This window comes from Pleuronectes platessa, chromosome 21 (genome assembly GCF_947347685.1).
Source record: "Pleuronectes platessa chromosome 21, fPlePla1.1, whole genome shotgun sequence".
In the NCBI taxonomy this organism is placed as follows: domain Eukaryota; kingdom Metazoa; phylum Chordata; class Actinopteri; order Pleuronectiformes; family Pleuronectidae; genus Pleuronectes; species Pleuronectes platessa.
In genome coordinates this window covers 3,967,957-3,991,612 of record NC_070646.1, presented here as the reverse complement: position 1 = coordinate 3,991,612, position 23,656 = coordinate 3,967,957, and the positions used below count along the sequence as shown (strand labels likewise).

Below are 23,656 nucleotides of genomic sequence, written 5' to 3'. Positions count from 1 at the left end.
CACCAGTGAAACAGCAAAAACAAGTTGTGTTCTCCTTTTATTTTTATTCTTTGGAATTGTTTTTGGCGTATTGCATAGAGCAAAAGTGAAAGAATAATGCACATTTTAAACATATGACAGCTTTGTTTTGTTACACAACAACATAAACATGGCGATCAGCATCAATATATAAAAAAGCAACTGCAGCGACACTTACTCGACACTTTTCCTTTTTCCAATACAAAGCAAATATATTAAAGGGGGATGTCCTTGCACAACAGTACAGTGTATTTCACTGCAACACTACATTTGTTCTCATTCTGTTTTTCTACCTTTGGCAAAAGAATTCAATCTTCCATATATTCAATTTGAATCAATACAGTATGCAAAAGATTCACATACATGGAAAAGATCATTTGGCATTGTTTTGTACGTGTCTAAGCAATAAGAGAGTAAAATGTCCTCCTGTAAGTCTGAACGCAGAAATAAGCTGGGCAGGATGATTCTCTCCTTTCCAAAATATTCTTAAAACCAACTAAGAGACCAGCTCCACCCTCATTCCCACAGTAAAAAAACACACACTGAGAATTCAGAGTCACGACGCCTCTCTAACCCTGAGGATGGAAAAGTGGGCAAAGTCCTGCTGTGTCCTCAACCGAAGAGTTTGATGAAGCAGGGGTGGCAGTACGGCTTGTTCTCCTGCTCCTTGAAGCAGCCTTTGCTCAGGGGCTTCAGGCAGAAGTGACACACCAGGTGGTGGGGGTGGAACTTGGCCCCCATGGCGGTGACGCAGCGGCCCAGGATCGGCTGCTGGCAGGCCTGACACATGCTGCCACGGGACTGGTGGTAGTGGGCCTCACACAGCGGCTTGCCCTCGTGTTCGAAGAAGCTGCCGTTGACGAAGGGGGTGTAGCACTCCTGGACACGGGAGGGACAGAGAGAGAAAAGAGAAACTTAGTCACGGCAAAGAGTCCTGGCTCCAGAAACTAGAATTACAGCGTTTCTCATGACATAATTCCATCTATTTTGAAAACCCTTTTAACATGTTATTTTTACTCAGAGTGACGCCTTTACTCAGGAACCACATTCTGGGTTGTTGGTCACTGAGCTTCACTTAGGCAAATAGAGGCAAATATCAGAGATGTGCCATTAAAACCTTTTCCAGTCCCATAGCAGAGGTCCTCACTGCCGCTGCAGGACCTCCACCACATGAAGCTGCTGTCAGACGTGCACTAGACATTTTCCAGAGATTATCCTGAGTGTCAGTTGCAGATGCTAGCAGCTGATGCCTATCTGCATTTTACAAGACCCCATAGAAAGTAATGCCCCTAAATAAATGTCATTATTTTGCTCCAGCCTCCCTGACATTTTCTCAGAATAAACCTATAAGAGCTGCAACAAATACAAACACATGTTAAATGTTTAAATGCAACAGACTTTCACTATGACCGCGGGGAAACACTCACCCTGCACACGAAGCACTGCGGGTGCCAGAGAGAGTTGAGGGCTGAGATGTAGTTTTCCATGATGGGCTGAGTGCAGCCTTGACAGCGAGAAGCGAACAGGGTCAAGAAGCACTGCTGACAGTACTGCTGCCCCTCACGGTCGTGGAACCCTGCAGGAGACACAGTCACAGTCGTACACACCTGTTTAGACAAATGAACAAGCTTGTAATGTTTTTAAATTGTTCAATTTCATGCTAAATGAAAACAAAGACCCAGTGTTTCTCTCCAGTTCTTGAGATTTTTAACTCAAACGCCAATAGGACCAATTAACCAAAGACCAATTCAATGAACATCATTTGACGTTAAATCCCTGATTAAATCAATGATTAACAGATTATCTGTGTATGTTTGATAAGAGGAATCAATGTAGGTGTGAGCTGCTGGCTGCAGTTTACTGTTAACAGATGAGATGTGTGTTGAACCCAGACAGGAAACAGTGCCGCCCGTTACCTTCCTCTCCAAACGCCCGGCTGCATTTCACACAGCAGAAACACTCCGGGTGCCAGTTCTTGTCCAGAGCGGTGACCATTTTCTAAACAACGAGAGGAAAGAGGAGGAAACTGGTTTCACACGGGCGGATTCGAGCAAAGTAAAAACTGAGACAGGGACACGTGCACATCCAAGAGGCTCACGTTCAGAATGGGCTTGTTGCACTGCGCACAGTGAGGAGAGAAGAGGGTGAAGTAGTCCGACTCGCAGTACGGGCGGCCGTCCTTCTCGAAGAAGTTGCGACTGCCCAACTCCGCTTCACACTCGGTGCACACAAAGTGCTCGGGGTGCCACACCTTCCCCAGAGCCGTCACCACCTGCACCAGGAGATGGTTCAAACCAACACGGTTAAAAAAGAAAAAATAGAAGTACCTTGTGTGCCTCAGAGCGTTTTCATTCCCTCCACTTTAACCTTTGACCTTTGACTGGCAAATTCAAATCAGTTCATCCGTGAGATCAAGTGAACGTTTGTATCAAATTTGAAGAGATTCTAACAAGGCATTCTTGAGATATTGTGATCACAATAACACAACTAGGACACATTATGCCACTGGGTGTCACTGGCTGGGAGGCATACCAAAAAGACAACACCTCACCTGTCCTACTACCGGCTTCTGACAGGCGGAACAGTTTCCCTTGGAGGACGTCTGAACGCCCTGTCGGGTCAGGTCTGACTGGAGCAGCCCCAGCATGCTGTCCAGTGAGCCGCCAGAGGAGGGCTGTGGGGGGGTGGTGGCGGCGGGCTGCAGCGGGGCCGTCACCACAGGACTGACGACGGGTGCAGCCGGCTGTGGGAGGAGACAGAGAAATGATGCCCGGCTCATAAGTGTGGGGGATTTAAATTCTTCAGGAGTTTGTCATTGTGTCTTCGTTTTACCAAAGAAGGTGTGTTTTTTATATACTCTCTCCATTTGTTTGTCGGTTTGTAAGCAAGATTACACAAAAACCACTCAACAGATTTACACAACACTTACTGGAAGGACGTGTTATAGGTCAGGAGAGAACGCTCCAGGGACACGGATCAGGGGGCGGACCCAGGAAATATTTATCACTCTCTTTAACATTGCGAGTTATGACATCTTTCTTAGTGTTTTCTTGTTTTCCCCGGGGACTGATATCCATGAGTGTGTGAAATTTGTTAATTGGAGAATGTCATGGAAATTGTTTCAGTCGTGAGACTTTTTAGAGACGAGAGGCTTGTTGTGAGCCTCTCATGCGTTTCTCTGTTGGCTGTTCACAGTTTGACAGAAAGTGGGTCAATGTCAACACGGCAGCACTGAACATCACATGTCAGTGATGATAATATCCAATAATGTGTTTTCCTCTGTTTCTGCAGCCTTGAACTCTTGGGCTTGTTTACAACTGAACTGCAAACTGGAACCGAGCAGCCTCATAATCACAGAAGCACGTCCTCTGCTCACATGCTCGTCATTGACTCACAATAACCAGATTATATCCCAAATGCAAATGCAGATCTATAACTCTCACTTCTATTTTAAGCTATTTACGACGCTGGAAATCTTTTCCCAGCAAGACTAATGTCCGTCCTCAGGCCTTATCTGGTGACTGATTTATGACCCGGAGGCATGTGCTGCGGCCCGGCCACACTGTCACAGCGCCAGGTCCAGGGGAACGTGTTCATGGATCCACAGTGAAGCTGCGTGGGCGGTTTTAAACAGGAAACAAACATCCCGCTCCTGCAGGGGTTGACGAGTGGAAGCTCTCTGTGTCGAGTGGACTCTTACCGTGCTCTGGACTCTGAAGTCCGACAGAGACGCCATCAGTTTGTCCAGTTCCAGAGTGGCTGATGTGGCTGAAGGTTTCGCAGAGCTACAACACAAAGGATGATTCAAAACCCACAAAATACACACTTTCATCTGATCTAATCAAGAACAGGGTCAAAAAGAAAACCCTACACAGTAAATTCTGGTATTACTGATATAACCCACATTGTACTGTCATCTATTGTCTCTATCAGAGATCTTAAGATAAATCCCAACTGATTAGATTCTGTACCTGGAGGCGGCGGCTGTGGCTTTGTCCTTAATCTTGTCCCGCTCATCTTTCTTAGAAGAAGGGAACTGAGCCAGGATCTCGTCTGATGACAACAGAACGAGGCCATGAGAAAATAAATTCACTTCAGAGTTAAACACAGGGACGTAAAAAAAACACCTTCTACATCGCTCACCTGTGATGTTGAACTGGGTGGCGTTGAGCTCCTGTAGGAGATGGTCCAGTTCACTCAGACCTCCGCCCAACAGGGAGGAGGAGGAGAAGGCTGGAGGAGGATCGGCCGTGCGGGGAGACCGCGGTTTACACACTGTGCTGTGAGATTAAGAGGCAGTGACCAAAATTAACACAGATAATCCAGCATCTTATCACTGATGTGGCTTCATCACAGCCGCCGTGAATCACAGCCGACTCTTCAACACTTAATGGAACAGCTGAGCTCACTCATTTTACTATTGTGACAGAGTATTAATGTGAGACTGGATTTAAATAATCTGCAATTTCGAGAATAACGAAATTGAGGAAATAAAGTCATATTATTTAACCAATCTTACTGTTTATTTAGAAACTACAAAATCCCTTTGAATATCCCACAGATGTCACAACGATAGTCCTGTATTCGACCAATACTTTATTCTCATAATATTTCAACTTTATTCTTGAAATATTTCGACTTTATTCTCATAAAATTAAGACTTTATGCTTGAAATCACATTTTTTTCCTTTGAGAGGCCGCAATACTAAAACTAGATCAATATATTCTGCAATATTCAAAATGTAACTGGGATTGGTTCAACCCCTCTGTGACCCTCAAATGAAGGGATGAACAAATCTATAATTATTATATAATTCAGGGGTCTGGAATCAGGCTCAGAAACATATTCCATAATTCTCTCTGCTTACTGAGAGATGACATGTGGGTTTGATTGCATGGGGTCAGATAGGGAAAGCAATATCAAGGAGGAAGTCACCTGTACAATTTGTCTGGGTTGGAGTTCTGGGAGGACTTGATTGCACCAGAAACAGTCTGAGAGACAGAAACAGAGGAACGATCCATATGTACAGTGAATATGATTTTCTTAAATGATATGAAATCACGTTAAATGTTTTTTACATAAGGCTTGACGTGTACCAATTGTCCCTGCTGATGGTCTACCTGCTGCGGGGTGTAGGCAGGGGGTGGTGGCCGGGCCTCGGCTGGGTCCTGAGTGACGGGATCCGCATTCTGAGGGGGGTCCGAGGTGAGCAGGACGGGACACCGGGCTAGAGGAGAGCCGGTGTTCTCCAGATCAGCCAGAAGGGCGTCTGAAGGGGAGAGGGAGGGAAAAGAAAGTGAATAAAAAGAGAGAGAAATCGATATAACACACAACAGCATGGATGGGATGAAGGATTGGTTGGATTGAGAGTGCAGGGAAGTAAAATATATCAGTACATTTACTCTTGTGGTTTATGGGGTGTTAAAGGTGGACAGAGAGACATGCAAGTTAATGAAAGGACGTTTAAATCATGCAATGCAACACACTTGGAAGACGGACAGAACATGTGAAGTGAAAACATGCAGAGACGAGTAGAACACACAGAGACACGTGCACAGGCAGTTACGTACCAAACACAACAATACGAGGACTGAGAGGGTAGTTAGGTGGCTCAGGCCCTTCTGAGGAGACACAGACAGGCCGTGTGACCGGTGCATGACATGGAACACAGTGAGCCTCCCGATGAACTAATCAGTCAGAGGACAGGAACAGTCTGAGCCGGCACGGCCGCGAGATTAACCTTCAACACAGCCGACGTATTTCAGCACACAGACATTTCTGCATTCGTGTCCGAGACATGCCAGAAGGGAGAGGAAGCAGCGGAGGAAGAGTGTTTGGAAGCTGATATCTGAACCCACTCCACTAGAAGCACAGACAGTCAGTGCACACGAGGTGGACACTGAAACTGAACTGTTAGTGTGTGGAGCTGTGCGACTTCAGTCAGAGCTGAGAATCCATGTACGTTTGTAGAGAAGGTGAAAAAATGGCCTGAACGTGAGTAATTACAACCTAAACGTCGTGGAGCAGCTTTGACTGAATTTCAGGGATTTTAAACTCGGACATTTAACTTTGATGATATGATCAACCTCGCTCCTTTACAGAGTTCTACATCAACCACCCATTATCTGTACCACTTATCCTTTGATGATTGCTGGGAGCTGGAGCTAATCCCAGTTGGCACTGGATGAGAGGCCGGGCACAGGTCACCAACTATATAGTTTAACACCATTAAAGGGACAATCCAGCTATTTTGAACTCAATTTTGAACCCCAACTTAAAAAAAACACACATACAAGAAAAAAGTTTGTTCAACTTAAAGTTAACAATTGGGTTTGTGTCACTTGTTAACTTTAGGTTGAACAAGCTTTATTCTTCACTTTGGAAAAAGCTAAATTAATTTGTTAGCTACCATTTGAGGTGTTGTTGGTCTCAAAAGAAATATGTTTTCAATATCCATAAGTAAGACGACATAACCGAGTCTTCTGGTGCCTCATCAGTCAGAGAGTCAGGAGCTGCATGTTAGCGTTTGGACGACACACTCATAGTTTCTGTTGAACAAGCTGCTGTTTAACTTCTGTTTCCAAGCACAAACACAGACATTTACCCCCCGCTCCTCAGGTTCTGGGAACCCTCTGTGGATGCACGATGAGTAGAGCGTGTTGAGTTCGGTTTAAACCATCTGTGGTCGTCCCAGTCCGTGGAGGACGTGTGGAACATAAACATGACCAGTTAACCAGGCCTGACGTCACCTCAGTCCCAGATGATTCACACCTCTGGTACGACCATGTGCTGAGGATCTTGTGCACATACGACTTGCCCTCCTCCTTTCCTGCTGGGAGCCTCTTTCTCACACACACACACACACACACACACACATACTTGTACGGACTCAACTGCTCATATAAGGAGTTGGACCTCTCTCATTGGGAATTATGACCATATTTAGAGCTGCCTGCCGACTTGTTTGTCTTGGCCGACCGCCTCTCGTACAAGTGGTCGCCAGATCCAATACATAAACCTACAACATTGTCGGACAACAGCATAAACTGAGCCTCGCGAACATGGCCACTGCCTCACCGCCACTCACCCAGTCTCCCAGTGACTGGGTGTGCAATCTGATCCAGATGTGCCTGGCTCTGCATTTCGCCATTCCTCCTAGCCTTGTTTGAAAAGCATACATCCCCACGTTTCTTTCAAAAACATATATATATATTCTTGGGCGAGCAAATGGGCAGCTGAGGCAAAAGGTCCTTTTCTATTTTCACTGAACTCTGTGGCTTTTTTGAAATAGCAGCGTGGCCCCGGGGCTATTTCAGGGCCTCTTCAGCAGCTCCTCATAATGTTGTTCTGAGACGGAGAGAAAGAGTAAACTACTCCTTCAACATCTTTATCAGAAAGAACAGTCCTCTTAGATGTTTCATCCTTCAAAATGGACGACACCCTGCTCCACATTATGGGACTTTCTCTCCGTCCCCTGACTTGTACATATTAATGGATGGAGGCGACCGGCTGTGGAACCCTTCAAATCTAATTTACCAAGAATTTATTGAATTTGCAGGAAACACTCGATGGCGGGCAGGCTGGCGGGCCCCGAGCAGTGTAGCACCAGTTCTTGTGTTACCTGTGTGAATGTGTCTGCAAGTAAAATCTGAGGAGGAGGATGAGAGTATAAACATCTGGAGTGAAGGAGAATCGCTCTGAAACCAGGATCCTCAGACAAAAGAGAAGTTGTGAGACAGTTTTCAAGTGGAGGTTTACAGAGAATATTCCCTTCATACTCCAGCCTCATGCATGTCCTTGAGGGGAAAAGAGGGGGAAGCTTGTACTCTCTGACTGCCAGGATCAACACAGGGCTCATTTCCTCTGTTTGGCCGAACCAGCCCTTCCCACAGATCCCCCTCCAGATACCATGCAGACGGAGAACAGCTCGGATACTCACCCAGATCGTCCATGATGTGCTTTCAGCCGAGTGTTTTCCTCTGTGTGAGACTCAGGGAGGAGGAGGACAGCATGAGACAGAGGTGATGGACGAGAATCAGACACAGGGGGCTCGGAGCTATTGTCTGCGTCGCTCCTCCACAACTTCTTGGACACCGTTATCCGCCTAGAGGAGGAGGAGGAGGAGGAGGCGCAGGAGGAGGAGGAGGCGGAGGAAGAGGAGGAGGCGGAGGAAGAGGAGGAGGAGGTCCCGTCTCTCTTTCCTACACCGCTGTCTTCCTGTGTAATACAGGACCTCCGAGCGGGGAAGGCGTAGTTAAATAAATGTGGTCACAAACCCCGGAGACAGACGTCATCCCGGACATTCCTCGTCCTTATTTGGGAGGCAGATCCGAGGATTCCGTGGCGCTGAGGAGCTGCTGCTGCTGCGGCGACTGTTTGTAAACTTGTGTCAGAGGGAAATGTTGTGAAATGGATTTTATTGACCTTCACAGAACAACATCCCTGACAGAACAACACTCATTATTAATGAGAGAAGATTGTAAACACAACATCTGGATTCAAACATGTGGATCCAACTCTGGAAACTGTGATATCACCACATATGTTTGTTTATCTTTGTGTATGTGCATTTGTTGTGTTAGCTGTAAATAGATAGATGTATATATGTATGTACTCCTATCGCATACGTTTATAGGGGGCCATAGACATATATACACTTATACATATTATAAACATGTATGTGTGTGTAAATATAGATAGCTAGATGGATAAATGAAAAAAAGCCTTTGTGTATAATATTGAGTTTGTTTACATTGGTGTTTGTTTGTTAGTGTTGGGATTGGAATTGAACGACTCATTCACAAGAGTTATGGTCTGTAGTGCTGGACTCATATTAGAAATTCCCCAGTTTATTTGAAGTTAATCCAATCTAATCTAGAAAGTGACTGATAGACTAAATTTGGGACTTTCTGGTAATCCTGACTCATTCATCTCCCCCATATAGGAAAACTGTTAATTTGTAGTATATCTTATATATCCATTGTATATGGCTGAATTAAAAGTATATCTGCCCTTTTTTTTAAATCTGCTTTGAAAGTTACTTTTATAGGCGATTATTTGCAGTTATGTTCCAAGCACATCAAAACACCCAGGCCATTATCACTGTGTCCTCACTGGAGCCATCTCATTGAAGACATTGTGACATGTCACAGCAAGTGTACATAATAAAATGAATGATGGCTTTATTTAATTTAGCTGCTTGACTTAGAGTCTCCCAGTCGTGTGCATGCTGGCTGGCTGCCACCACTTATTGTGACACTTGAAAAGAACAGAGCCAGTGTTACTCTTCCTACTGTGACGAGTCAAAATGTCTGTTTTAATAAGACTCCCCACAGCAACGACAGTCTGCCCGACTTCTGTTGAGTGTAAACCTTTAAATTCTGTAATTTTCAATAAATGTTGACACAAACATGAGTTTAAAGTAAGAATCAGTCAGCAGCATAAAAAACAAAACAGGAAAACTTTTAATTAAGCAAACTTACAGTTACAGGCTATATTTATGTGATTAGAGGAAGGTGCCACGCTGATGTTGGTGACATGTGATGCATGTAATTTTAACACAAGAGAATGCTCCTCCTGCGTTCACTGTATGTCACAGACAGAATGTCCTCTGACCAAAACGTCCCTCTGCTGCTGAAGAGGTACCTGCCTTTGGTCTCAGTGCATGATACACACAACAAAAGAACTGACAAGTGTAAACAAACTAAAGACACAAAATGACAACACCAACAAAAAAGTAACATTTTTAACCATTATGGTGTCTTTTTCCTGGTATGAAATCAAATCCAAAATGTACAACAAAACTGGGAGAATCGGAACCAAGGAAAAACATGAAGGTTCATCTGTTCCAGTGAAAGTAAAGCCATCGTTTTTTTTTTATTTGATCATGCAGTTTGCCGATTGGGACGCCAGACTCCTTATCCATGCATGTTACTTCTAGAGCACTGTGACACACAACTACGCCTTCGCCTTTTCCAAAAAAATATTAATGAGAATAATTATAATAACTCACACACATACACACAATCATACTTTCCAAACCACCTTCTTCCCTCTACAGGTTTGGGCAAGTTGGTGCTTAGGAGCAAAGTCAAGGACAGGAACTGCAGGTGATGTGGAAATTATTAAGAGTTTAAAAAAAAAAAAAAAAAAAACATTTGTGAAGCTAATTTGAGGAGGAAGGGTGTTGGGATGATACTAGAAGGTAACATGGATAGGCTTGTTTACCTACAGTGTTCCCATCCATCAACTGAAATTATATTACACATCCTCCGCCCCCGCTACTTCTCCAATGCAGTTAATCCACACACACCCACTTCCATCCTTCCCCTCGTCGCTCAGTTCCTCTCCTTGCTATCACTGCACAGCCTGTTCGTTGGCAGTGCTGCCAGAGTCCTGCGGCTTCATCACATCGGGGAGTTCCGGGGGGCTGGAGAAGGCCTCGACATGCAGCTGCTCAAACATCTCATCTGGAGGACAGGGGCGACAAGGAAACCATATCTCCATCATGAAGGCAGAGTTGGATACATCACTCATGTCACAAATTTGCTACTGTAAATATTTACTTTTACTCAAGTTGAAAAGTAAAAAATGATGTGGCTCATGCACTCAGACTCAAGCCACAGCGTTAATTCAAGAAGGATCATTTATTTTATCAAGCCACAGTGAGTATTTTAAACTGGCAGCTGAAATGTGATTCTTATCAAGTCTGGACAGATATATTCAAGACACACTTGATATCACAGACATATGGAGCAGCTGAGAGAGCTGTGGTTTCAGGTCATGTGGTTGTAAAACTGTCTGACCAGAACAATCTCCTGCTGAGTTCTTCATACACAAAAAAAGAAAAAAAACCCAGAAACTGTACGGAACAATTTTCCTGACATTTTCAAGAGTTTGTTTCTACTCATGGCTTTAAAGAATAATTCCTCATCCATAGCACTTTTGGAAGGAGGCGTAATAGCAGGAAAGAGATAATGAAACACAGAAAGTTAACAAAACAACACTGACTCACACAAATACCATAAACTACACGTACCATTTACACGGAAGGCCAGACCCACAGTGGCTGGGGCCTGAGGTCTGGCAGTCTGGTTGGTGAATCCACTGTCGCCCAGAGTTTTGCTGTCCTCTAGCAACTGGTCATCCTGTGGAACAAGAGAGGAAAATTTCTCAAAATCACTTAATGGACCCAAAACGTATGAATATGTGAGACGAGTAGTGTGCCATTAATGTCAGTAACTTGTGAGAACTGCAGCAGTTACTAAGAAGAGGCTATCATATGACATCTAGCCTAAAGACACGGTGTAAACAACGCTGTTTCGAGTCGAATTTGAAACTTGGATGACATCACAGGAGCAGTGTGGAGGCATTTAATGGTTTTTTTTCTGTTGTTCTTTCACATTTTAAGACTTGTTCACCATCTACTTCAATTTTATTGGATTTGGCTGCAACGCTGTTCACCCCCGAGACTCTAAAAGTGTTTTGTGGATTCAAACACTTCACCCACCCCTCCATCAACATAGTGGTTAATAGATGAGTGCATTTGTATTAGTGGGTGAACGATCCCTTTAGCTCTCTGATGTTTTAATTATTTTGGTCATGGGACTTAGTTTGGTGTTGGTGATATATACTTTGTAGAGTCGCTGGTCTTCTGGTGGTCTTTTAAGAATTCCCTCGACAATACGCTTCAGCTCATAGACGGTGGTGGACTCCTTGGCGTCTGTGAAGATCGTAGTCTTGTGACGCCGGATCATTAAGAACACGTCCTGAGAGAAATGAGCACAACAGGACAACAAGTCAAAGTAAATCCAGTGCACAGACGTGAAGATGACAGATTCACAGATCAGGGGAGAAAAACAAGTTATTCTCAATTGAACACAGGATCAAGCAGGATGACAGATTGTGTGGCTCGAGGGACAATTCACATTAAATGACACTAAACCGTCTTTATCTGACAAAACATGTCAGTAGGCCATGACAGTGTTTAACCACCGTCCATCTGGAGACTGTTCACAATACATCACTAGCACACAGGTCCACTCAGCGTGTCTTTCTATAGAGGGACAAGGGACATGTACGTGTTTGACGGATTCTTTTAGCCGCTTGTAATTCATTGATTCCTAATCTGGCTAGCAACGGGGAGCAGCAGCAGGCAGACGTAGCTCTGAGCTAACGCAAACCTAGCTTAGCATAGAGACTTCATAGAGACAACCATAGGCCTGACAGTTAGCGTTAATAAACCCGGCGGCTGTGACAGTGCGTGTCCGCGGTGTGTGAGTAGCTGGGTCGGACGTCTCCCGTCACACCACCTCCCCCCCACACAAGTCAGACAAGCTAACACAAGTCACCTCGCTAACACCTCTCCCCCACAGATGGAAGGCTAGGCTAGCACAGCAAAACTTAGCGCTAGCAGCCTTAGCTAGCACAAACTGAAAATAAACACTCCCAAAACAAACGACCCTGTAGTTTGTTATCCTTTCACATGTATTCACAATGACACACCGAACGTTAACTTGTATTGTTTACGTGTTGGTAAAAGAAACCTCACAAAGCGATCGACAATAATAACGAAGTTACCATTTCAAGTGGTCAGCTAGCTAGGCACGTAGCCCTCTGTGTTCAAGCCCAGACTGCACCGCTTGCGGATGTTGCGCAACTCAGATAAGAAGTGGGTATTCACGAAGCCCCGCTACGGAGGCGCTGCGTGGCCGTGCGGAGAATTTGGCGCCAGGTTTGGTCGAGGGCTGGACGAGCACCAGCAGCTGGACTCGGACTCAGCGCGTCTCACAGGGGCGAAGACCGTCGGTGCTTATGACCGGGATCCATGTCGGTGGGATGGTGTTGCTGAAGCCCACCTCGCACACGCCGTCAGTTGCGGTACGTGACCCTGTCTGTGAGCGAGACGGCGATTTAACGTGGAGATGTTGTCGGTGACAGTTAGCTAACATCTGAGGTGACATTTTTTCTCGAGGACGAGTTGCGTGTTTGTTAGCACGAAGCTAATCCAGCAACACGGAGGTTATCACGGAAGTTGTCACGCGTGTCATGTTGATCGTGTGATTCACGTTACGTGTTATTCAGTTGTGGCTCGTGACGTGCACAGCTGAGACCTGATGTTCTGCACGTGAGCATCAAAACATCTGTGGAGACTGGTTTCAGGTCCTGAACCTGTCAAACAGGAAGTCAGAGCGAAACCTTCACTTTATTTACTTCAACTCAGATGTTATTACTACAGGACCTGGGTGGATATCTCTGATGAGTATTGCAGTATTAAGACTTGCATAGATACATACTTGTATACTTGCATACTTACTCACTTGGATGCTTACTTGCTGACTTGGTATTAAAGACAAAAATTAATACAGATTTTTACAAAGTGTCAAGTAGTAAGTCTTTGATTCTGTTTGGTGGCTGAGCGTCATGTCCAAAACATGTGTCAGGATTAAAATGTTCATACCAGTTGATATCGATAATTATCATGCTAATATCCCTTTGTTAGTTTAAAAACTACTTTTGGCTCCTGAGTGAAGGTTTCGGTTTTAAACTCGGAGAACAACAAACGGCAAAAGATTTCATAAATCCGAGGTCACTGAGTTATGTGTCATGTCCTTCATCGTGTACGTCTATTCAAAAAAGTGCGTCGGACGAGCATCGCAAAAACACAGTGGTACATTCTCAACTGTCAATCAAAACCAATATCTCTTTTTTTGTGTCTGTTGCAGCACACCATCTTCAGAGAGAGGAACTGAAAAAGAACCGACACAATGTCAGTGGCGATGGAGACCACGACGTCAAGGATTCCTCTCCCGACCCACTTCTCCCATGCAGAGCAGTCCTTCTCCCTCAAAAAGCGGCATGTCCCCTCGTTGTCTTTCTCCAACTTGTCTTTCTCGTCCCCTGCCCGGGTCTCACATTCTTTGCCTCCGCTGCCACCATCCAAGGGATGTCCCCCGTTGAGCAGGGTGTTCCCCCAGCATCCATCCCCCTGGACGCCCCTATCTTGTTCCCTTAGTAAATCTCCCAGTACAAATTCTGTGTATGTTCCCAGCAAACAGCAGTCTTACTTCAGTCAGTGCTTCACTAATCTGGGTCTACTGGGAAGAGGATCCTTTGGAGAGGTCTACAAGGTGAGCAAGACAAAAGATGTGGAAGTTGAATTCTGCATTTTAAGGTTTACAATTTCATAATACTAATGTTTATCTGGGAGACTTTATTTTGTCTCTGAACATGTAGAGATTCATGACTAGAGGAGAAACCTCAGCATTTTCTGTATTTATTTTTGTTAGGTCTTAAGTAGAGAGGATGGTCGCCAGTACGCAGTGAAGCGCTCGGCTCATCGCTTCAGGGGAAACAGTGAGAGGAACCTGAGTGTGAGAGAAGCGAGGAACCATGAGCATCTGTGTCCTCACCCCCACATCCTGAAATTTGTGGCAGCCTGGGAGGAGTATGGTCGACTGTACATCCAGACCGAGCTGTGTAGCACCAGCTTGCTGCTCCATGCTGAGAACCAGCCTCCCGGCCCAGGTCTGTCTGAAAAGGACAATAACGAGATGCATAACGTGCTGTGCTGTCTACCCCAGTTAACTTTCATATTCTAGACTACTACTGACATGTCTGTCGTTTAAATCTCTCCAATCCAGATGAGCCTGCAGCCTGGGCCTACCTGTGCGACCTCCTCTCAGCGCTGCAGCACTTGCACTCTCATGGTTTTGTTCATCTGGACCTCAAGCCCTCGAACGTCCTCATCACCGACTCTGGTCGTCTGAAGCTGGGGGACTTCGGGCTGCTGCTCCAGCTCAGACACAAGAGCTCAGAGTCTGTGGAGGGGAAAGTGAAAGACGATGCTCAGGAGGGGGACCCCAGGTATATGGCCCCTGAGCTCCTCCGTGGGAAATATGGACCTGCTGCGGATGTTTTCAGGTACAAAAGCCATAAAGGATAAAATTAAGTGTAATTCTAAACTATCCTAACTGATTTGATTTAAATTTGTGCCTGACTATTGCCTCTTTCCTTTAGCTTGGGCGTGTCTATTCTGGAGCTTGCCTGTAATATGGAAGTTCCAAATGGTGGCGAGGGCTGGCAGCAGCTCAGACAGGGCTGCCTCCCCTCAGAGTTTACCAGCAGTAGGTTTTTACTTTTCTTTTATGTCCTCGTGAATTGTCCCTGTTTTATTTAACTCAATGACTTTTTACCTCGACGATCTGTGTTTGCAGGCCTGTCGACTGAGCTGCAGACAGTGTTGAAGATGATGCTGGTCCCAGAACCTTCTAAGAGACCAACAGTCGACGAGCTTCTGGCTCTTCCCTCTGTCAGGAAGCACAGGTGGAAGAGGCGCTTCTATCTCGTTGTGACAGAGACTTTGTTGAATCTGACCAGCCTCGGCCAGGTAATGTCAAACTTTTTGAGTTTGAATAATATAATCAAATATATTCATCGTGTGGCTTTAGATAGATAGATAGATAGATACTTTATTCATCCCCGAAGGGAAATTAAGTCATCAAAGCAGCCGGTACATTTGAATACAATAAAATACAATACAATAGAATAAAAAAAAAAAATATTGAGGTAGAAAGAATAAAAAACAGAAACACAAGATAAATAGGTAGATAAGGTGCAGTGGCAGATGATGGTAATAGTACTGATGATATGATTATGATGTTATTGTTAGACAGTATATAAAAAATAGTACAGTATATATAGTATATAATATAACATAATATATATTTATATATGATAGTAATTATACCAATATAATAATAGTAATAATGGCAGCAACAGTATATATAATAATAATAGTAAATATAATAATAATAATAATAATAACATGTATACATGTATAAATATGTGTATATAGACTTATATATACAAAGAATATACAAAGAGTATGACTGCAGCCTTCAGGTGAGGGGCTAGGTGAGGTCAGGTGAGGGGCCAGACTAAGAATGGTTCAAAAATCCTCAATGAATATCGACGGAAGAGGAGATGTGACCCGGCCCGGAGGAAGCCCGGGGCCCCCGTCTGGAGCTAGGCCCAGACGGAGGGCTCGATGGCGAGCGCCTGGTGGCCGGGGTTTGCCACGGAGCCCGGTCGGGCACAGCCCGAACAAACTACGTGGCACCCCCCCTCTCTTCATCTCATGGGCCCACCACCTGTGGGAAGACCCGTTGGGGTCGGGTGCGCAGCCACATGGGTGGCAGCGAAGGTCAGGGGTCTCGACGGACCAGACCCGGGCGGCAGAAGCTGGCTCTGGGGACGTGGAACGTCACCTCGCTGTGGGGAAAGGAACCGGAGCTTGTGAGGGAGGTGGAGCGCTATCAGTTAGATCTGGTGGGGCTTACCTCCACGCACAGTCTCAGCTCTGGTACCGTACTCCTGGATAAGGGTTGGACTCTATTCTTCTCCGGAGTTGCCAAGGGCGTGAGGCGCCGGGCGGGTGTGGGGATACTCATAAATCCCCGGCTGAGCGCCGCGGTGTTGGAGTTTACCCCGGTAGACGAGAGGGTCGCCTCCCTGCGCCTAAGGGTTGTAGGGGGGAAAACTCTGACTGTTGTTTGTGCGTATGCACCAAACAGCAGCTCAGAGTACTCGGCCTTCTTGGAGACCCTGAATGGAGTCCTGCATGGGGCTCCAGTAGGGGACTCCGTAGTACGGCTGGGTGACTTCAACGCCCACGTGGGCAACGATGGAGATACCTGGAGAGGCGTGGTGGGGAGGAATGGCCTCCCTGATCTGAACCCGAGCGGTCGTTTGTTATTGGACTTCTGTGCTAGTCATGGATTATCCATAACAAACACCATGTTCGAACATAAGGGTGCTCATAAGTGTACCTGGTACCAGAGTACCCTAGGCCGAAGATCAATGATCGATTTTGTGATCGTGTCATCTGATCTGAGGCCGCATGTTTTGGACACTCGGGTAAAGAGAGGGGCGGAACTGTCAACCGACCACCATCTGGTTGTGAGTTGGATCAGGGAATGGGGGAAATTTCCGGATAGACCTGGTAAGCCCAAACGAGTAGTGCGGGTGAACTGGGAACGTCTGGAGGAGGCCCCCGTCCTAGGTATCTTCAACTCACACCTCCGGCGGAGTTTTTCTGGCATTCCTGTGGAGGTTGGGGACATTGAGCCGGAGTGGGCGGTGTTCAAAGCCTCCATTGCTGAAGCTGCGGCGGCTGGCTGTGGCCTCAGGGTCTTGGGCTCCTCGGGGGGCGGTGGCCCTCGGACACCGAGGTGGACACCGGTGGTCGGGGAGGCCGTCCGATTGAGGAGGGAGGCCTTCCGGGATATGATATCCTGGAGGACTCCTGACTCGGTTGCAGGGTACCGATAGGCCCGAAGGGCTGCAGCTGCTGCCGTGTCGGAGGCTAAGCAGCGGGTGTGGGAGAAGTTCGGAGAGGCCATGGAGAAGGACTTTCGGTCGGCACCAAAGTGTTTCTGGAAGACTATCCGGCGCCTCAGGAGGGGGAAACGGGGAACCATCAAAGCTGTGTACGGTGGGGATGGGACTCTGTTGACCTCAACTGAGGAGGTCGTCGGACGTTGGAAGGAACACTTTGAGGAACTCCTGAATCCGAATAACACGCCCTCTATGTTGGAGGCAGAGCTCGAGGTTGATGGTGTTTCGTCGTGGATTTCCCTGGTGGAGGTCACTGAGGTAGTCAAACATCTCCGCAGTGGCAGAGCCCCAGGGATTGATGAGATCCAGCCAGAAATGCTAAAGGCTCTGGGTGTTGAGGGGCTGTCATGGTTGACACGCCTATTCAACATCGCGTGGGAGTCGGGTACAGTGCCAAAGGAGTGGCAAACCGGGGTGGTGGTTCCCCTGTTCAAAAAGGGGGACCAGAGAGTGTGTGCCAATTACAGGGGTATCACACTTCTCAGCCTCCCTGGTAAAGTCTACTCCAAGGTGCTGGAAAGGAGGGTTCGGCCGATCGTCGAACCTCAGATTGAAGAGGAACAATGCGGTTTTCGCCCCGGACGTGGAACTACGGACCAGCTCTTCACTCTCGCAAGGATCCTGGAGGGGGCCTGGGAGTATGCCCATCCGGTCTACATTTGTTTTGTGGATCTGGAGAAGGCGTATGACCGGGTCCCCCGGGAGAAACTGTGGGAGGTGCTGCGGGAGTATGGGGTAAGGGGGTCTATCCTCAGGGCCGTCCAATCCCTGTACTCCCAAAGTGAGAGCTGTGTTCGCTTCCTCGGCGGCCAGTCAGTTTCGTTCTCGGTGGGAGCTGGTCTCCGCCAGGGCTGCGCCTTGTCACCGGTCCTGTTTGTGATATACATGGACGGGGTGTCGAGGCGTGGTCGTGGTGGGGTGGGGTTGCAGTTCGGTGGTCTGAGGATCTCGTCACTGCTTTTTGCGGGTGGCGTGGTCCTCATTGGGTCGTCGGCCTGTGGCCTTCAGCACTCACTGGATCGGCTGGCGGCCGAGTGTGAAGCGGCTGGGATGAGGATCAGCACCGCTAAATCTGAGGCCATGACTCTTAGCAGGAAACCGATGGATTGCTTACTCCGGGTAGGAAATGAGTCCTTAGCCCAAGTGAAGGAGTTCAAGTACCTCGGGGTCTTGTTCGCGAGTGAGGGTACTATGGAGCGTGAGATTGGCCGGAGAATCGGAGCAGCGGGGGCGGTATTGCGTTCGCTTTACCGCACCGTTGTAACGAAAAGAGAGCTGAGCCGCAAGGCAAAGCTCTCGATCTACCGGTCGATCTTCGTTCCTATCCTCACCTATGGTCATGAGGGCTGGGTTATGACCGAAAGGACGAGATCGCGGGTACAAGCGGCCGAGATGAGTTTTCTCAGAAGGGTGGCTGGCGTCTCCCTTAGGGATAGGGTGAGAAGCTCAGCCATCCGTGAGGAACTCGGATTAGAGCCGCTGCTCCTGTACTTAGAAAGGAGTCAGCTGAGGTGGTTCGGGCATCTGGTAAGGATGCCCACTGGGCGCCTTCCTTGGGAGGTGTTTCAGGCACGTCCAGTGGGGAGGAAACCTCGGGGAAGACCCAGGACTAGGTGGAGAGATTATATCTCAACACTGGCCTGGGAACGCCTCGGGATCCCCCCGTCAGAGTTGGTCAATGTGGCCCGGGAAAGGGAAGTCTGGGGCCCCCTGCTTGAGCTGCTCCCCCCGCGACCCGACCCCGGATAAGCGGACGAAAATGAGATGATGATGAGATACAAAGAGTATGATATAATATATGATATATAGTACGGGTATAAGTATTTGACGATACAATAGATAATATAATATACTATGAGTGTAAGAATATGTAGACAGTGTGCAAAAGACAGTATTATTGTATAAAATTATATATAGTATCAATATGGATGGTCTTGCATAGTCTATGATCAACAGCTCTAACAAGTTATATTCATGAATATAACACTGCCTTCTGTAAAAACAAATGAGCTCACAAATTGTAACTATTCTTACATGAAAACAAATTTTATATCTTTGCCCTTTTTAATAATATTTTCTTGTCTTTTTCTCCCCACAGTTGGTCTTTTGCTTTGGCTGCAGACTCCTGTCCTCCCTTCACTTGTCCTTTCTTCCTCGTTGGACCAAACCAGCTCCCTGCACCCCTCCTAAGGACAGCTGGGACAGAAGTTTGTCCCTGTCCCTCAGCGCCATGCATGCTGAGCCAGGCAGCCCAGGGGATGACGCAGTGTTTCTGATGGATCCCACCAACCCGGAGCTTTCCCCCACCTTCTCACAGAGGTAGAGAATCATTGTGTTTATTGTGTATTTTAGAAATGTCTTACTTGTAGAAGCACCTTACCTCACTTATATTACTTCTTTTTTATCTTCTCCTTCACACAGGGTCAGATCCAGAATGTCTGTGGAAAGCACATCCACTCCTCTCCCAGTTTCACCGACACGCAGTCATCAAAGTGCACCCCGCACTCCCATTCTCTCAAATCAGGATGACTGGTCCTGTAACTTGGCTCAGACCCCCTCCAGCATCCACTCAAATGGATCCTGCCGCACTCTGATCCCCAGTGCCATCCCCATACACACAGAGCTTCACACAGACGGCGCGAATGAGAAGTCAGTGCACAGCCGCCATTCTTCATCCGCCAAGTCGTCACAGCGGCGCGGCCCCGACTCGGTGCGAGCGGAGGAGGTTGTACCCCGACCCGGCTTTGAACCAAAGAACCTGCTCAGTCTGTTCGAGGAAACGACTCTCGAGGACAATCAGTGAGACTGCCAGCTCGCCTGCCAGGTGTCAGGTTAAGAACCACCTGATGTTTGAATGTACTACGTTCACCAATCAGCTCGTATGAACTGTTTTCTCTGCCATATTGTCACAGTCTTACAACCGCTTCTTTTAACATGTATTTGAAAAGATGGAAAAAAGATTTAGGGACAAGTGTTGAACATGTAATCAAACCTTTAAAGCACTTTTTATGTTTGGGTAAATGCAATCTGTTACTTAAGTCCTGGTTTATTGTTGAATAAGTTATCATTAGCTTGGTGTGCTCTGAGTCGTGTATCTCAAGAGCTGCAAAGGGAAATAAAACAAGGAGAACAAGCAAAATCTCAACCTGTGTGATGTTTTTCTTTTTATTGTTAGTGACTTAAAAATACAAAATCTCTTATTCAAGGTTCAAGGTTCATGTGACTTGAAGACGACAAGTAACTGTAACTGTCACTTAATCAAATTTCCTATTCACACATTGTAGAATAAGTATAAACAATATCGACTTGTAAGCAATCTATAAACACTTTTTTAATTTATGACTGAGAAGGTTAATTCGTAAGCAAATGCTTATACGTTGATATAATATGCTTTTATTATTGAATTAACAATTGTAAACAAACAAACATTCGTACACTTGTAGCTGTTATAAATGTGTCTGTTAATCATTCTTTTAAAAAACAAATTACACATTTTAAAATTTGGATTTAAATATATTTTTAAGGAGTTCATATATAATTGATGTATTTTTGTTGGCATCTTGACCAGCAGATGGCAGCAACGCACCAGCTGCTGCATTTCAACCCTTCTTAAAGACCCAGGAAGAAGATCAGAACGGTATTTCACCCTCTTTCGCTAAATGTGGGATTTTAAAATAGTTCTGACTCCTCGATCTGATTCGTGTGGAGGATTCTGCAGCTTCAGCACGAGCATCTGCGTTAATGTGAATATTGTAAATACATGAATGTTTCACATCCGGGTCACGCGAGCTGGGATTCACACTGAAGACGCTGCAGTGTTAAAACCAGGATTCAACCACAGACTGGAAATATAGAGGATTCAACCACAGACTGAACTGGGTGTGAGGTTGGTTTCTGTTTACATTTTAAGAATCATAATACATCTGTAATACTGGTGTTTTAATATCTGTAATTCTCATTAATGTTGTTATAAGATTGTGTGTAAATCCAGATTTTTGTTGTGTTTACATTTGACTGAACTGGGAAAGATGATCAGATAGAAGCTTGATGGCAAATTTAAGTCGTATTTATATATCACTTCTTATTTTGTTGTTGTAGTATTACTATTAGTACTGTGATCATAGTATATTTCCTCTATTACCATCATATCATCAGTACTATTACCATCTTCTGCCACTGCACCTTAGCTACCTATTTTATCTTGTGTTTCTGTTTTTATTCTTTCTACCGCAATATTTTATATTTTATATTTTATTCTATTGTATTGTATTTTATTGTATTCAAATGTACCGGCTGCTATGACGACTTAATTTCCCCTCGGGGATGAATAAAGTAATCTATCTATCTATCTTATAAACCTGGAGCTGACCCATATTGCTGGACTGTTTACTGTATAATATTATATCACAACATTTCACCACGCTCTATACGAGATTACATGTGATTCATTGCTTTTACCTCTTACCCTGATTCCCCCTTATTATGTTATCTTATCTTGTTCTTAATAGTGTTTCCATATTTTTCTTCCTCTCAGTTCATAGCTATGTCCAAAATTGAGCGTCTGAATGTGCGAGTGGAGAAACTGCTGTGTAGCGCGGTGCAGGAGGTTCTGGAGGTGGTGAGAGAGACGGTGTGGGAGTACCAGGAGAAAACAGCCCGGACTCAGAGGGAGAACCAGAGTCTGAGGAGGAGGCTGCAGGAGCTCCAACCCAAAATCGACCTGGACAGCGGTGGTAAGAGGGCACAGCTCAGCACTGGCGTCCAGACATGTGGAAACTGATCATTTATTTAGTCTCTTCAAGGCCTTTGTTGTGTTGCAGGGGCTGTGCTGCAAATTCCCATCGCAACCCAGCAGGCGGAGGTGGAACAGAGAGAGAACCATGAGCTGGTAGATGACCCTGAACCTGCTTATAAGGACGTTTCAGATTCATTTGCAGACATTGACTGTGAAGCATCCCTCACTACACCGTGCCTCTCCCCTGAAGCTACGACAGAATCACATTTGCACGATGATAACTTGAGCAATCCCAGAACTCTCAAAATTGAGACTGATGACAGGTTATCATCACCAACTACAAATCCTGTAGAACCCACTGCTACAATTACAATCAAGGAAAATGTCTCTGTTTTATCCCTTACATCAGATCAAATGAAAGAGGAGCCCATGTTGGATGAGGAGACCCTGCACACAAACATTAATCATGTCTATAATGATGCTGGGACAAGCTCGACACTCGGATTTGAACCCCCTCAACCCAATTCAGGACTCTACAACGTGTCGGGGTTCATCTTCAGTCAGGGCCAAGAGCCTCAATCTCCAATATACACTCACACAAACATTGTTGGTGCAGACTCTGGCTCTTCAGACTCAGGATCCGTGCAGAGAAACGTCAGAAAAAACTACTGCTGCTCGTTGTGCGGTCGCACCTTCGGCCACGCGGGCGACTACAAGAAACACAGCAGGGTGCACACAGGGGAGAAGCCGTACTGCTGCTCGGTGTGCGGCAAGAGCTTCAGTCAGTCGGGCTACCTGACGGTGCACCTGCGCTACCACACGGGAGAGAAGCCGTTTGGCTGCAGCCACTGCGGCAAAAGATTCAGCCACTCGAGTAACCTGAAGAAACACCAACAAACGCACCTGTGAGGCTGCTGTGTTTCTACAAAGCTACTGAGCCACGTTGTTCTGCTGTGAAGTCCTGATGTTTTACTTACGTTTTGAATCTACTGTAGAAAGTGAATAAACTGTAAAATGCCGGCTTCTCTATGACCAAAAGCTGGAGCTACTGGACTTTGTGTTTGTTTGTTGGTTTAATTGTACACAGAAACTTAAACTGATATCCAATGAACTCTGTGGTAGGATGGGAGAAGCCATTCAATTTGGATAAAAATACAAATTTGCTGGAAGATCCAGGGATTGTTTTCTTGAACTGTGTTTAATGACAAGTAGTTAATTTAAGTTAACAGACCATTTCCTATTCCGCTTATATTTCTTTTACAGAGTTTGTCAATCGATATGATTGTTTTACCTTTATAGTACCACTCTGGGTTTTAAATATTGTATTTACTAAAGCTTTTATAATATATTTACTATTTATTGTATCATTTGCCTTATGTAATTAAAACACAATTTAATATGAGTTTATTAGATGTAATAACTCTGTTGTTGTCAAATGAACAAAGTCGGATCAATAAACAGAAATGTTGACTTCAAATTTACAAGCGCATTAAAGCCATGATTTT

General features: G+C 45.7%; 4 protein-coding genes across 9 annotated transcripts; 2 read left to right on the top strand and 2 right to left on the bottom strand.

Annotated features, from left to right (window-relative positions):
* Positions 1-24: 24 nt before the first annotated feature.
* LOC128426482 (transforming growth factor beta-1-induced transcript 1 protein) lies at positions 25-8,199 on the bottom strand. Of its 5 annotated transcripts, none has more exons than XM_053413369.1 (12): positions 7,959-8,199; positions 5,590-5,706; positions 5,116-5,288; positions 4,955-5,010; positions 4,162-4,298; positions 3,990-4,071; positions 3,719-3,803; positions 2,570-2,761; positions 2,117-2,290; positions 1,935-2,016; positions 1,446-1,594; positions 25-897 (listed from the first exon to the last, which is right to left on the bottom strand). In XM_053413369.1, exons 1-12 carry the CDS (start codon positions 7,969-7,971, stop codon positions 631-633), a joined length of 1,527 nt encoding a protein of 508 aa, XP_053269344.1. In that variant the 5' UTR covers positions 7,972-8,199; the 3' UTR covers positions 25-630. The 5 variants fall into 5 exon arrangements, with proteins under 5 accessions (XP_053269344.1, XP_053269345.1, XP_053269346.1 ...); XM_053413370.1 differs by having other exon boundaries at positions 5,140-5,288; positions 7,959-8,198; XM_053413371.1 differs by having other exon boundaries at positions 5,590-5,640; positions 7,959-8,198.
* Positions 8,200-9,460: 1,261 nt separating this feature from the next.
* Positions 9,461-12,756, bottom strand: LOC128426483 (elongin-B). The gene is made up of 4 exons (XM_053413374.1): positions 12,599-12,756; positions 11,653-11,787; positions 11,058-11,166; positions 9,461-10,488 (listed from the first exon to the last, which is right to left on the bottom strand). Exons 1-4 carry the CDS (start codon positions 12,599-12,601, stop codon positions 10,376-10,378), a joined length of 360 nt encoding a protein of 119 aa, XP_053269349.1. The 5' UTR covers positions 12,602-12,756; the 3' UTR covers positions 9,461-10,375.
* Positions 12,726-20,561, top strand: pkmyt1 (protein kinase, membrane associated tyrosine/threonine 1). Of its 2 annotated transcripts, none has more exons than XM_053413367.1 (8): positions 12,726-12,898; positions 13,744-14,148; positions 14,308-14,545; positions 14,662-14,941; positions 15,038-15,144; positions 15,235-15,407; positions 19,515-19,735; positions 19,838-20,561. In XM_053413367.1, exons 2-8 carry the CDS (start codon positions 13,786-13,788, stop codon positions 20,217-20,219), a joined length of 1,764 nt encoding a protein of 587 aa, XP_053269342.1. In that variant the 5' UTR covers positions 12,726-12,898; positions 13,744-13,785; the 3' UTR covers positions 20,220-20,561. The 2 variants fall into 2 exon arrangements, with proteins under 2 accessions (XP_053269342.1, XP_053269343.1); XM_053413368.1 differs by lacking the exon at positions 12,726-12,898 and adding an exon at positions 12,938-13,263.
* A 477-nt stretch (positions 20,562-21,038) lies between these two features.
* On the top strand, positions 21,039-23,635 carry LOC128426822 (zinc finger protein 287). Its single transcript, XM_053413870.1, has 3 exons — positions 21,039-21,302; positions 21,951-22,149; positions 22,237-23,635. Exons 2-3 carry the CDS (start codon positions 21,960-21,962, stop codon positions 23,058-23,060), a joined length of 1,014 nt encoding a protein of 337 aa, XP_053269845.1. The 5' UTR covers positions 21,039-21,302; positions 21,951-21,959; the 3' UTR covers positions 23,061-23,635.
* Positions 23,636-23,656: the final 21 nt, after the last annotated feature.

Bases quoted from the DNA above. Each gene is read 5' to 3' on its own strand.
- LOC128426482 (XM_053413369.1), bottom strand. The intron at 5,289-5,589 runs GTACGTAACTGC...TCTCCCCTTCAG, and splicing joins TCCTCGTATTGTTGTGTTTG to ACGCCCTTCTGGCTGATCTG. The intron at 5,011-5,115 runs GTACACGTCAAG...TCTGTCTCTCAG, and splicing joins ACCATCAGCAGGGACAATTG to ACTGTTTCTGGTGCAATCAA.
- LOC128426483 (XM_053413374.1), bottom strand. The intron at 11,167-11,652 runs GTATATATCACC...CTTGTTCCACAG, and splicing joins AAGACCAGCGACTCTACAAA to GATGACCAGTTGCTAGAGGA. The intron at 10,489-11,057 runs GTACGTGTAGTT...CCTGTCCTCCAG, and splicing joins TCTGGCCTTCCGTGTAAATG to ATGAGATGTTTGAGCAGCTG.
- pkmyt1 (XM_053413367.1), top strand. From the start codon at position 13,786: ATGTCAGTGGCGATGGAGACCACGACGTCAAGGATTCCTCTCCCGACC. The intron at 14,546-14,661 runs GTCTGTCTGAAA...TCTCCAATCCAG, and splicing joins GAACCAGCCTCCCGGCCCAG to ATGAGCCTGCAGCCTGGGCC. The intron at 19,736-19,837 runs GTAGAGAATCAT...TCCTTCACACAG, and splicing joins TCCCCCACCTTCTCACAGAG to GGTCAGATCCAGAATGTCTG.
- LOC128426822 (XM_053413870.1), top strand. From the start codon at position 21,960: ATGTCCAAAATTGAGCGTCTGAATGTGCGAGTGGAGAAACTGCTGTGT. The intron at 22,150-22,236 runs GTAAGAGGGCAC...GTTGTGTTGCAG, and splicing joins AATCGACCTGGACAGCGGTG to GGGCTGTGCTGCAAATTCCC.